General features: G+C 31.0%; 1 protein-coding gene across 2 annotated transcripts in view; it reads left to right on the plus strand.

Annotated features, from left to right (window-relative positions):
- The first annotated feature begins 1821 nt into the window (after positions 1 to 1821).
- Positions 1822 to 13377, plus strand: part of LOC129984214 (uncharacterized) — a 217479-nt gene continuing 205923 nt past the window's right edge. The window contains exon 1 of one of the 2 annotated variants that reach the window (XM_056094040.1): positions 1822 to 2039. In XM_056094040.1, the coding sequence (XP_055950015.1) occupies positions 1991 to 2039 (49 nt within the window). In that variant the 5' untranslated portion in view covers positions 1822 to 1990. The remainder of the gene's footprint in view (positions 2040 to 13377) is intronic. The other variant, XM_056094039.1, reaches the window with a different exon arrangement.

Below are 13377 nucleotides of genomic sequence, written 5' to 3' on the forward strand. Positions count from 1 at the left end.
AATTATTAAGTTATCTGGAAAGATATTATCTAGAATATTCCAAATTCTTATGTGGAAACCGATTCTGATGAAGAAACTACTCATCAGAGTAAGGATTTTTAAAAAGAAGCCATGGAAAAATCAATTCATAAGTTTCTTGAAGACCCTGAAGAAAAACTTACAAATCCAAAGACACTGAAAGCTGTATTTTCATTATTTGATGCAAGAACAAAAAACTTAGATTTGTTGTTTGATGCCATGAAAACTATAAACCGAGCGCAATAGCTAGTGAACAAGTATTTTCAATTTCAGGCAATATTGTGCCCAAAATAAGAACAAGACTTAGCCGCCATTCAGTGGACATTTTATGTTTCTTAAAATCCTATTTTCTTAGGAGAAATTAAAATTAGTGAAAGTAATATAAATATTATTTGAAATTTTTGTTTGAGTTTTCGTTATTTTATGTAAGTAATATGCATATGTAGTTCTTATTATTTTTTTATATATATATATATTGACTTTGACATTCATTTCGTTTTTTGTTATTTTATATGAATTAAATAAATTATTTTTCTCTATTCTATTTTTTAACAAAAATTCGAAAACTGGTTAAAACCGGGTTTTTTTGGAAATATTGAATTCTAAAACCGGTTTTTCAAAAAGTCGGGTTTTGTATAAACCCTAGTTTTATCAAAATTTTAAGAGTATGACTCTTGAAATTTAATTATTTTGTGACTGTGATCGGCGAATATGAAAGTGTTTCAAAATTTTATATATAGTAACAATTAAAAATGATTATTATTTAAATTTAGCAATTAAAATAATTTATTTAATTTTAAATTTGCAAAAAAAAAAAAAAAATGGATGCTCTCATGAATCTTTTAGCAGAGGTTCTACATTATAATAATTGCAACTTAACAAAAAAAATTATTTACTAATCTTATATCTTTAAATGAGCAATATTTGTATATATATATTTATTTCTTGTATCTCAGAAACAGCTCTAATGATTTGGATCAAATTTTATATTTAGATAAGGTTTTCTTTTTAAATTTAACTATAAAGGTTCTTTCCAGAAAAAACGCGATTTTACACACACACACACACAAAGAAAAAATTGTTAATAACTATTAGATCCTTTTTCTATTTGCTCTCATGCTGACAATGTCATACAGCGTCATCGCGGACCCGATTTCACCATGGTAAAACTGAGTGTAAGTTCAAAAATATAAGCAATAATAGATAAACTGTTATATAGCAGATTGTTTAGAATAACATGTTAAACTAAGTACATTCATGTTTTTCTAAAATTTAAATGACGAGTTCATATATATAGGTAAGATTGAAAAATATCTGTATGTAATATATAATTCGTATCTAAATATTTTCCCTGAAAAAACACGATTAAAAAAAACTGCAGAACTAAGTTTAGTCTTCCTGGTATTGGATGCACAAATGAATTAAATGGTACTGCATTTGAAATATAATTTCAACGATTTTTATCAATAATCGGAAACATTCCTGTTTATATATATATTTATAGACGCAGCTATTAATCAAAATTTATTAAGGCCCAAGACGTACGCATGTCAATCTTTTCAATCTCGCGAACACAAAACCTATTTAAACCCCGCCTGTGGCCGGACGACAACCGATGCCTTGTCAACACAGCAAAACCTTTTATCCAACTTGACACTTGATGAGATTACGAAACACACGCATTCAAAAACACATCATTTAGCTGTCAACTATTTAACTCCTACCTTTGGCAACACTCAAAACGCGTTTTGTCTCGCTCGTTAGCGCTCAGCCTCATGTCAGCCTGCTCTAGGAGGAAGCCGCACAAGCAATCCGTCCTTTCAACCAGTGATTGTAGCTTTTCACAAGTGATTTTTCTCAGAGCTTACTGACAGATCAATTGGCCTATCTCGTACGTTTGCGTGAGCTATCATTTGGTTGTCCGCACTGCAAGTTGGTTGAAAAAGAAGAAAGCTTTATCCGATTCATCGGCATGTTGGGGAAAAAAAAAGGAAAGTTCGCTCGAATACAGAGCAAGCCAGGTTGGTTATGTGAAGTTTGATGTTTATTTATTGCGTATGATGTCAAAGCTATGGCGTCTTTTGTAGTCTACTTAGTGTATTAATCAATGAAAGAACTCTAACTGATATTATCTGGTTCTCTTGTATCATTATTTTGAAGAGCAAATTAAGGCAAAGCATTAATTGAGAATATATATATATTGTTGTATTTTGACTATTGCAAATCTTGCTTCGATAAATATACAGTACACTCCCGAGTATCCAATTCACGACTATCCGGCTTCTGTACTATCTGCCTAGTTTTCCTTTATCATAATTAATTGAAGAAGGCAAGGCGTTACATTGGCAACATTGTCAAGACATTGGAAGCGTACGTTTGCTGCGATTCTCCTATGGGTCGTGTGCAGAATACAAGTTGTGTCAGGAAAAAGTCAGTAGAGTTCTGCTCGTTGTTCATTGTTTCGTCAGTGTGTAACGGACCTCAATGGTTGCCGCTGTTCCTGATTATAATTGCACAGTACGTACAGTGTTCGCAAATTGTTGTTGGGGTATGCTTAATATTTTTTTCTATATAAACATATATAGTGCAGTATATAAATATATATGAGCTACCAGTACAGAACCTTCTATTTTAACTGGACACATTACCGGCAACTGCAACTATGATTCACCGGGGCGCGGCCGCGTTCACATTCTATTTGGCTTGAGATAAATGGAAGGCTTAGTACTAAGAAGTATGAAAATACGTATTATAACAGTGAGTTTTGGTATAGAAACTGTCTTCTGGTATTGAGTGGACAAAGAAATGAGTTCATAGAACTCCGTGCTATCCGGCTTTTTTTGTTATCCGGCCTGTCCTTTCGTCACATTAGGCCGGATACTCGGGAGTGTACTGTATACTATAGTATTTCACATTGCTATACATACTGCAACTTCAATAAAACAGAAAATTTATCTGAAAAAATGGGTTGATTAAGAAAAACGTATTCCTAATCATAAGCATCTTTTTAGATATTGATTTTTATTATTATAACAAAGCTGCTTAAATTATGATTCATCTATATATTTAAAATAAAGAGAAAAAGAAAAGAACCAGTCGAACAATTATTGGTTTGATTTTTTTATATGAAAACTAATGATTTCTTGGTGTGTCAACTGCCACTTTCCCCAAATTTTGAAAGATATTCGAAAATAAAACTTTAATACTTTCGCCAGCCACGGCAACTAGGCAAATTTTTCAAATTAATTTCTACCCTTTGTTTGCATAATTTAATAAAGACTGGTTTATTATACAATTTTAATAATTCCTTCATTTGTTATAAGAAGTAGTTCATTAAAAGTACCTGATATATCAAAATAAATACTGTTCATATGAGCTATTTCAAAACAGTCAGTCATCGAAGGCGGCTACATTTAAATTAATAAGTAGAAAGCGTTTCATCGATTATAATTTAATGAATTGAAAAAAATGTTTCTTAGAATTTTTTCATTTTATTTAGCCGAGATTTCTTTTCACAAAATTATTGTTTTTCATTTAATAAAACAATCTGCGCGAAGTAATGGTCATGAGAGAGAAATGGAAAATAGCTTGCATAAGCTGTATCATAGGTGATGAAAAAATTTGTCAATATGTGAAAACACGAAAAACTACATCATTAAGTCAAGTAAAATAGTTTGAAAATGTATTTAATAATCCAATTCTTGTTTTCGAAATCTCGAAAAATGCTATCTCCCCCCCCCCATCTTATATATTCATATTTTGCTGAAAACAGACAATCACTTTTCAAATCCTTTTCTGTCCGTTACTCCTCGAAACTGAAGCAAAAATATAAATAAATGTAGCAAGTAGGGATTGCAATACCGGACCAAAATTTCAATACCGGTATTCGGTATTTTTTAGATCTTAATACCGGGATACCGGTTTTAATACCGGTATTAGAAATTTTAGAAAAAGAAAGAAAACACAGGTGTTTCTTTGTTTTATTTGCCAGTTTTATTATAAAGAGTAAATATCACAAAAAATAATTTGTAACTTATAAATTATAACAGTATATAAAGAATCACAAAAAAGTAAAGGAACAACCTATTTATTTAAATCACAAAAAATTGTAAATATCACTCACTATTCAGTCTGTGGTACTAATACAAATTTTGGAAGTGTGATCTTAAAAAACATAATGCATCAATTGTACTGTTATTAAACCTGAAAAGTAATTTTGTACAAAAATTACGAACTGTTGAAAATGCTCTTTCGGCATCTTTGATAGTTAGTGGTACTCTTAGCAATGCAATATATACTTTTTCCAAGTATTTACCTCTAAATCCCTCATCTTCAAATAAATCGATTTCTTATCGGATGGTTTTGGATATAGCTGATTTCTGTATTGTATTTTGGTTCGTTGAAATTTTCTTATTTATCGCTAATTCTAATTTTTGTTCAAGAGACAATTCCTTTTCACTATCAACATTAGCGTCATCATAATCTTTGATAACTGAACCGAATTCTTTTGAATGTGGATAGGTTTGTGGGTAAAACATTTTAAGAAAATTTACTATACACTTAATCAGATTTGAATTGGCTATTTTCTTTTCTTCTTTTTCCTTTTTAATTTTAAAATCATTATAATTATGTAAATACCATAAGACATTTTCTATTTCAATATACCTTACTTTTGTGCGATTTTTCAATGTAATATACAATCTTCAGATAGTGATGTGTGCTGATCTAGTGTGATGTGTTCTGTTAGGAGTAAACGGTTCCAACGTATTTTAAAATCTAATATTAACATATATTCTGTTTTATTTTCAGTTAGTATGTATTTTAGTAATATGTAATCTTTTATAGGGGAACGTTTAAATATCTTAACAATTTTTCGAACTTTATAAATTATAGGAAGCCATTCTTGATGGGTTCATATTTCATCCTCATTAGCAATAACTTCTTCAACAATTGCATTGTCATTATCTTCATTGTCAATATCACTCTCACTCTTACTTTCTTCAAAGTTGGAATCCGAAGTTTCTATATCCACAGTATTTGGATTCTTCTGTTCTTTATTTTTTTGGTATAATGCATCTATTTCTCCTAACTGAATTCCATGAGCATAGCACAATTGCTGATTTGCACTAAACAACTTTCCAACTTTTTTTCATAACTGTTGCTCTATCAGTCATTATGGATACAATTTCTTCTTTCAGGGATAATCCATGTTTTGCTAATTTAGATTTAAGCAATTAATTAAGCCATTAATTAGTTAATTAATTTCGCCCGTTAGGGAGACATAAAAACTAAAACGTATACTATTTTGCTATGTTGGCGATCCCTGAACATATAGTGGAGACAATTTAAAAAATTTCTAGTAAATACCGAAAAACCGGTATTTAAACTTGTGAATACCGGTATTACAAAATCGTACAAATGGCTCAAAATACCGGTATTCGGTATCCCGGTATACTGGTATTGCAATTCCTAGTAGCAAGCAAATCAAATGTCTGAATACTGAAGGATTTTATCATTACCCCAAATCTTACTTTAATCCTTTATGTAAACTCTTATTGGTTTCTGTTTTAAACATTGTTGGTGTGAGACTTGAAAAAAAAAATACTGCTTTTTTAAAAAATTTACATAAATACTATTTTCCATGTTTTTATTCAGCAGTCTAAAAGACAAAGTCATCTCGATACTTGTTCTCTGAGATTTCCAGGATTCAAATTCTATAGGAAACTGTATTATGTTTGTGAAAATCCTCTATTTAAAGGAATTCGAAGGGAGCGTTTACTTTCGACCTTCCCGGACAAGGAAGTTTAGTTATCTTCATTACATAGTGAAGCAAATGTAATTAATATTTGGAATTCTTTGATTTTATTGATTGGGTTGAAACTTTATAAAGAACTAATTTTCTGTTCCCTTTGAAAGTTCTATCTTTCATTTTGCTTTCAATATCAGTAATTTCACATGAATTGTAAAATTTTCGGTGCTGCATGGCGTTTCTATATTTCATCAAAAATTGAGCGATGTCAGAAGCTGAATAGAAACAAAAAATGAAAACGTTTGATGATTATGTTTATAGAAACAATCTATCCCATATATGCGTACAATATTCTTTTACAGCAAACTTAAATCTTCCATCTTTTAAAATTTAAGCTGCCAAAGCTGAAATCGATTTTGAATCTTGAGACATCAAAGAAAACTTTGCATTAGAAACCCGTTTCACATTTGACTAACACAACCAGGCACAAATTATTTACAAAAATCCTCAATCGAATCTCGTGTGATCCGAGAAGATGGAGAGCGGGCCCCCTCGCCTCTCTCCATCCCCTGCTGTTTCTCCGTCCGGAAGAAACGCTCCGTAACAAGCTACGATATAAAGGACGCTGCCCGAATGCCAATGAGATGGGCTCAGGCCCTGCAGCTCCCCCCTACCCGCTTTAATGGCCGAGGTCTCTCCCTTGAGCTCGGTGTACGGGTACAGAAAGTTACTGCACTTGGAACAAATTTTTCTTCAATTTTTACTTTGAAAAGGAAATTACAGGAATTGTTGGATGAGAATTTTACAATGACTGGATTGTGGTATCTAAACTGTACCAGAACTTGTTGCTTATAAGTACAACAACGAACAATTATTCGGCGGCGTAGCGACACAGAATGGCACCCAAGTCCTAATACTTTTTTCTTCCTCTTCCAGTCTCGTTCATTGACTTCAAGATCTTAAAACATAAAGTATTCAAATAATAATATTGACTGTGGTCCAGCTTTCAAGATTGGCGCTAATAACATTTATAGCTTTTTGCCCCATATAGGACGTTGACCCCCTGTAACTAACTCAATACATGATGAGCTCAAATACACGTTTTATTGCACGAAGTATTTACAAGAGAGTATATGTAATATGTACAAATGAAAGTGAATAAATATAGCACCAACTTTTTCTTAGACACTGTCATTCACTAGTAACATCTATCCCTTTTTATGTTATTGTAGATGTATCATTTTCTTATAGACTATCAGGGTGAGAAACTATTGGGAGTTATTAAATGTTATAAGGGAGAGATAATAATATTGTGGAAAATGATTCAGTGGCACAGTGAGTAGATAATTTCTGGGATATAATACCTACGTACCCGCCTCCCTTCCTACTCACTATTCGACTTTTAACTTCAACAAACATTAAAGGCACTCAAAAATATTATAACCAAACCTATTCCAATAGTAACTGCGTCATCTATCCATCCTTCACCAAGCCTTCGCTAGGCTTCTGCAATGTCAACCCAAAGTACCAATACTAAGATTTATCGTAACGATGCATCTTACGTTTTAGTCCCCATGCATGGATTAGGATATCATTCTAATGCCAGTATAATTCACAGGTTTAAATACAATTTACGCCTTTCTTGTTCTAATTCTTCTCTATAGTACCTGGATAAACAGTTTTGAATAGGATTCCAAGACCTTTTTGTGTCATCCACATATTTAAATAGAATTTCGTTTCTCAACGCCAACAGTCAGTATTTGGTATTGGTTTGGTTTGGTTTGGTTATATTAACGTCCCGTTTGAAGCAACATAAGGGCTATTTTGGGACGGACCTCGTAATTTTGAACCGCGGTCAGATGACGAGGACGTCACCTGAGCTGGCACCCCTCTCTCCACACCACACCACACCAGCGGGAGGACGTTTGGTCATGACGGATTTAACGTGCAACTGACCCCCTTACACGACGGTTCTTCGGTGGAATCGGGTCACGAACCTGAAACCGTCCGGTTCCGAAGCCGAGACCTTACCACCAGGCCACCGCGGCCCTCCAGTATTTGGTATAGTAAAAGCGTAAGATGTCCAATTCCAAGAATTTCCTTCTATATAAGTATTGCGTTATTCATCAGCAATGAGGTCGCAAGTATACTTCTAGATACTATCAAATTCGTTTACCTTTATTGTAGAAAATTTCGAGTAATCAAATTATGAGAACACTGATGAAGCCAGCATAGTCTTTGAAACGGAATTTTTACCAGATTCGGGAGTTACGCAGTTTCATTAATACTTTTGGAAATTCTAAAACGTGAAACATTTCTGATTTATGAACAGCTTATAATACAGAGTCTGAAACATTGTAGATTCTTCAAAATCTCCATTTCAGTAAAAATACTTTCTTTTGTATACGCCATTTACAAGAAAATATAAATGAAGTATTCATTTATAATTATGAATAGTTAATAATAGTATTCATTTATAATTATGAATAGTTAATAATAATATTCATTTATAATTATGAATAGTTAATAATAGTATTCATTTATAATTATGAATAGTTTATAATAGTATTCATTTATAATTATGAATAGTTAATAATAGTATTCATTTATAATTATGAATAGTTAATAATAGTATTCATTTATAATTATGAATAGTTGATAATAGTATTCATTTATAATTATGAATAGTTAATAATAATATTCATTTATAATTATGAATATTTTTTTAAATTTGAATTACTATTACTTAAAAATATAAGTTAATGAATGCACAAATATAATGCCTATGTATTACATTAGTATTTGGAAGCATGTTTGCAAATTGAAATGCATTTTATCCTTCGGCAAAAAAGAATGAAGCTCTATGATGGTTCTTATAGAAATAGAAATCTTTCGAGAGTAAAATATATTTATTCATGTTGCTGAAATACATACGTAGATTTTATATTGATAGGGGGAAAAATGCAAAATTCCAAGTTAATGAAAAGACAGTGGTTAATTGTTCTTGAGAGAATTTGCGGCGTCTTATAATTTCATTAATTTATAACGCATTTTGAACTTATTAAATACATAGGTTTATTTTAAAATAATATATTTATAAAAATAATTTTATTATAATTGATCTAAAATATTATAATTGAAATAATATAATTTTGAATATCGAGAAGCTATTCTTGCAATTTCGTGTACTTTATGAAAAAAACGAAGATGCCACTGATAGTTTTAAGATAATCAAATTTAAAAAAAAATCTACTGTGTTTTAATGCAAAGCTTTTTCAATATTTTTGTTATTTTTCATTTTAGTTGAATGACATCAATTCATAGCTGCTTAATAAACTCTGTTCAGGGCCAAATAAATTCTAGTACTGATTAAAGAAGGAAAAAGAAGGGAAGAGAAAAGACGATGTAAGATAGCATGTAACCAGATAATAAATAACATGCATAATTAGGTTTATCATGTATATATCAAATGAATTTCGATACTTTGAATGAATTCTTTCTAAATTATTAAGAAAAGAATTTGGTCTTTCTGTAGCAGTTTAAAGCATATGTAGCGCGAGACATTTAATTTAAAAAATTTCTTTAACATATAATATAGCGCAATGAAAAATAAACTTATAATTTTACTTTTTTTTTCCATGAACATCAGAAGATCTTTTTATTTTCCAAAATTTCATTTACAAACGAACTTGAGATCGAAGAAAGGAAATATGGGCGATAAAACGATCCATATGGCATCTCATCTCCTGAAATCTTCTCCCCGTATCCAAATCCCGACCGACTGCCCACCCCTGGGGTGGACGGGGTGTGAGGGATCAAAGGACAGAAATAACGGGCTCTGTCCCTGTAACCACATCTCAACGTATTAAGTGCAAAGACTCTTGGGGGAGGGGAGGGACTCATTGCTGGGGACACCATAACATGCGAAAGAATTATATTGTCCTGGGGAGAGAGGCCAGTCTCTAGAAGGGGAGGGAAGAGGGGAAAAAAGCTTCCGACAATGTCCCCGGAAAAGTCACGTGGTTGGCACGCTCCTTGATAAGGTTCCTATCTTCTTACGTCGGTGTTTCTGTAACAAGCATAAAGATGAGATGTTGCTGAGCTCTGACTTCAGACAGCATATGGAAAGAGACCCTGAGAAAATAATAAATTACCTGAAATATTTCATTTTATACGATTATCATACATAAATATTCTTTTAAAATTAAACAGTTAACTAATGAAATGTTTTAATTTTTTTAATCCCTCAACTGCCCACATGATTATTGTTATTTTTAGTGCTATTTTAAGCATTCTGTACTTGGGAATCATCAGAATAAATGAGTTCGAAAAGATTTTAAAACACAAATTGTTAAAAGCATGTCCCTCATAATTTTTCCGCATTAATTTATAAAAATAAAAGTAAAATTCATTTATATTTCAATACTTTAATCAGAATTAGAATCATTCATTTATAGAAACTTGATATCATTGATCGATTGATAACAATAAACGAAGTGGGTAGAATCAACTGCATTTTTGTAGTTTCAAAGGAAAAAAAAACGTATTTACCTTAGGATTATCTATAATTTATCTAAAAGAAAACTGAAAGAATGCATTGATTGATGCTTATAGACATTATTCCTTAATAGTTCACTTATATGTTGTTCGTACATGTATCGTTTTTTTAAATTTGTTGAACGATTCTGCACACCGAGTTTCATCAAATATTTGTCTCACTTCGGCGTCCATTGAAGGTTGCTTTTTTTAAAAAACATTTTTTCCACCAGAATCTTCTCCATTTATTGTATGTCCTGATTTTTCAAAATTTTATGACGAAGAATCTATGAAAAATTTTACGGCGCAGTTGCGTTGCATTGATTTATTTAAATAGACTTTTATAACTATTTTGAATTTCCATCTTGTATTTGATACTGAAATCGGTTCATTTCAATCCATTTTGTTTTCATAATTCAATTGTAATTAATAGTTGTTTACCGGTATTCGACTACTCCCAGCTAAACCTGACAATGTATTTAATTATCACTTTAAACCGATCAAGATCGTTTTAATCCAGACAAAAGAATGAGAAACCCCATCCCATGGAAAAAATGATTCACAGATTTTCCTTGCATGAAAAACAATAAATTTCATGATGGCATGAACCACCGACCTAAGCATTTTTACAAACCTTCAGTTGAATTAATAAAATAGAACAATGGAATGAGATCAGGAAATAAGAGAACATTTTTATATTGAAGTTAATATGAACTAAATTAAGCTAAAAATTAGAAAATTAATTATGTTTAAATTAGATTTTAAAATATCATTACACACACACACACATTATATATATATATATATATATATATATATATATATATATATATATATATATATATATATATATATATATATATATATATATATATATATATGTGTGTGTGTGTGTGTAAACATATAATTTTTGAAACAGAAGGTAGTTTCGATGACAGTGAAGAGACTTTCGATTTTTTTAACTTTATTTTATTTCCGTCCCGGCAGACATGATTTTTTTAACAAGTAGAAGCGACGAGTACAACACAGAGCGACGTAACACGAAATGAGAAAAATCTGATGAAATATTTATCCCTGTGAATATATACTGTGAGATTTTAATAGGGATATCCATCACGTGTCAATCACAAGTAAGGGAATCATAGGGATCTTTTAAAAAAAATGTGCTTAGCAGGACAGTATTTCATCCCTTCACAAGGAGTGTGGGAACCGTTGACTAAAGCATTTTCACAGAGCTTTTGTTGCATTAATTAAATTGAAAAAAGTAGAATGGGATCAGCAAATAAGAGAATATTTTATAATGAAGTTAATATGAGCTAAATTAAGACAAAACTTCGGAAATTAGATTTAAGTTTAAATTAGATTTTAAAATATCATTAATATATGTGTGTGTTTTCTTTATTTTAAATATTGTTTTTTCCTGTGAATGGTTGTATCTTATCATAAACAATAACACGAATAAAAATACATTTATTTAAATATTGTATGAAAATTCCTGTGGATAATATTTTCCGATTTGGTTAAACACTTAATATATATATGTAGTTTTTCATTGCATATCTTCATTTGAAGACTTCATAAAATTTTTGAAATAAAATTAAAAAAGGAAATTTAAAAATTTAATACAAGCAAATAATCAACAGAATATAAAACCTATATTGAAGAAATTTATATTATTATTTCAATAGAAAAAGCATTATGCTCCTTACAAGAAAAGTTTCTAACTAACGACATATTTTTTCATTCGGAAATCTTCAAAATGTCATAAGACAGTTAAAAAAAAATTTTTTTAAGTTCTCTTCAAATATTTTATTTTTATAGATAAATATAAATTAAGCTAAAAAAAGAAATTATAAACTTCGCTTCAGCCAAATATTTATTCCCTAACTTTTTATATCATTTCCAACTACACACCAAAACCTCCGATGTATAACAAAAGTAAAAGAAGAATTCAATAATGCTCTCCTCAAACACTTTTCCAGATAAATACAAGAAGCAAAACGATTACCACTCTTTTAATGGCCTTTTAAACGGTATCCAAACACCGAAACAACTGATAATAATAATAAAAAATATTTAATTTATTCCAACTAAAACTCCCTCTGCATCGTTTTTTAATCTTCCATTTTTTCCCCTCTCCTTACTGATTTTCCCGCCAAAAAAGCATTCGCCGGAAATAAAAGTTCGAAAAATTAACAGCAAGCGATCTTCTCCAGTCAGCCAATGGCGTCGCGTCGCGCTGGGAGATGATTATGGTAATGAAGCCACCGAGATCAAGTTTCTTCGTGAATAATCATGAGGTAGGATTTTCCTTGTTGTAATACGTCCGCTCATTAAGAAAAAACCTCAGAGCGAGGTGATTTAAATGCAATGAGAAGAGTGTTAACGGTAGATTAAATACATGTCGCTAACTTAACGCTGTTACAATTTCTGTGGTGTAATTTGATTAATAAATCGTGTTAATGAGAAACTGTTTCGTTTACACGTTGAAATGTGTGATAAGTTGAAAGTTTTATTGTGTTTAAGGTGGGTCTGTGATGAATGGTGAAGGCATGAACATTACCGGTGATGTTTTGTGGTTGTCAGGTTTTACTTTTTGACAAGACTTTAATCCTTTTTTTTTTCCAAATGAAGGTGTGCTTTCACATTCAGGTAAAGAGGATTCGTTAATGGAATTTAGTATTTATCGTAATATACAGTAAAATAATGTTTCTTTTGTTCTTTTCTCATCATGACATATATTCGAATCACAGAGTTGTGCACTATTTTGCATTCTTCCATCTATATATAGTGCCGCCCTTTGGATTTGGATACAAACTGGAAACCCCACCAGTGTCGGATCTCCGTAACAATTGACCTAGGTAGCTGCCTAGGTCATTTGTCTGTCTTTTCCTTGTCTGTTTGTCTTCATTCAACGTCTGTATGCAGATTACTTCAAAAGTTTATTAGCCTAGTTCCCGAATAAATTTTTTCTAAACAGAAATTATATAATTAGAAATATAAAATTAGCGCTAGCCCTGTATGATATAAATACAGTAATAATACTAATATATGAAATATATTATATGTGTATA

The sequence above is a fragment of the Argiope bruennichi genome, chromosome 9 (assembly GCF_947563725.1).
Source record: "Argiope bruennichi chromosome 9, qqArgBrue1.1, whole genome shotgun sequence".
Lineage (NCBI taxonomy): Eukaryota > Metazoa > Arthropoda > Arachnida > Araneae > Araneidae > Argiope > Argiope bruennichi.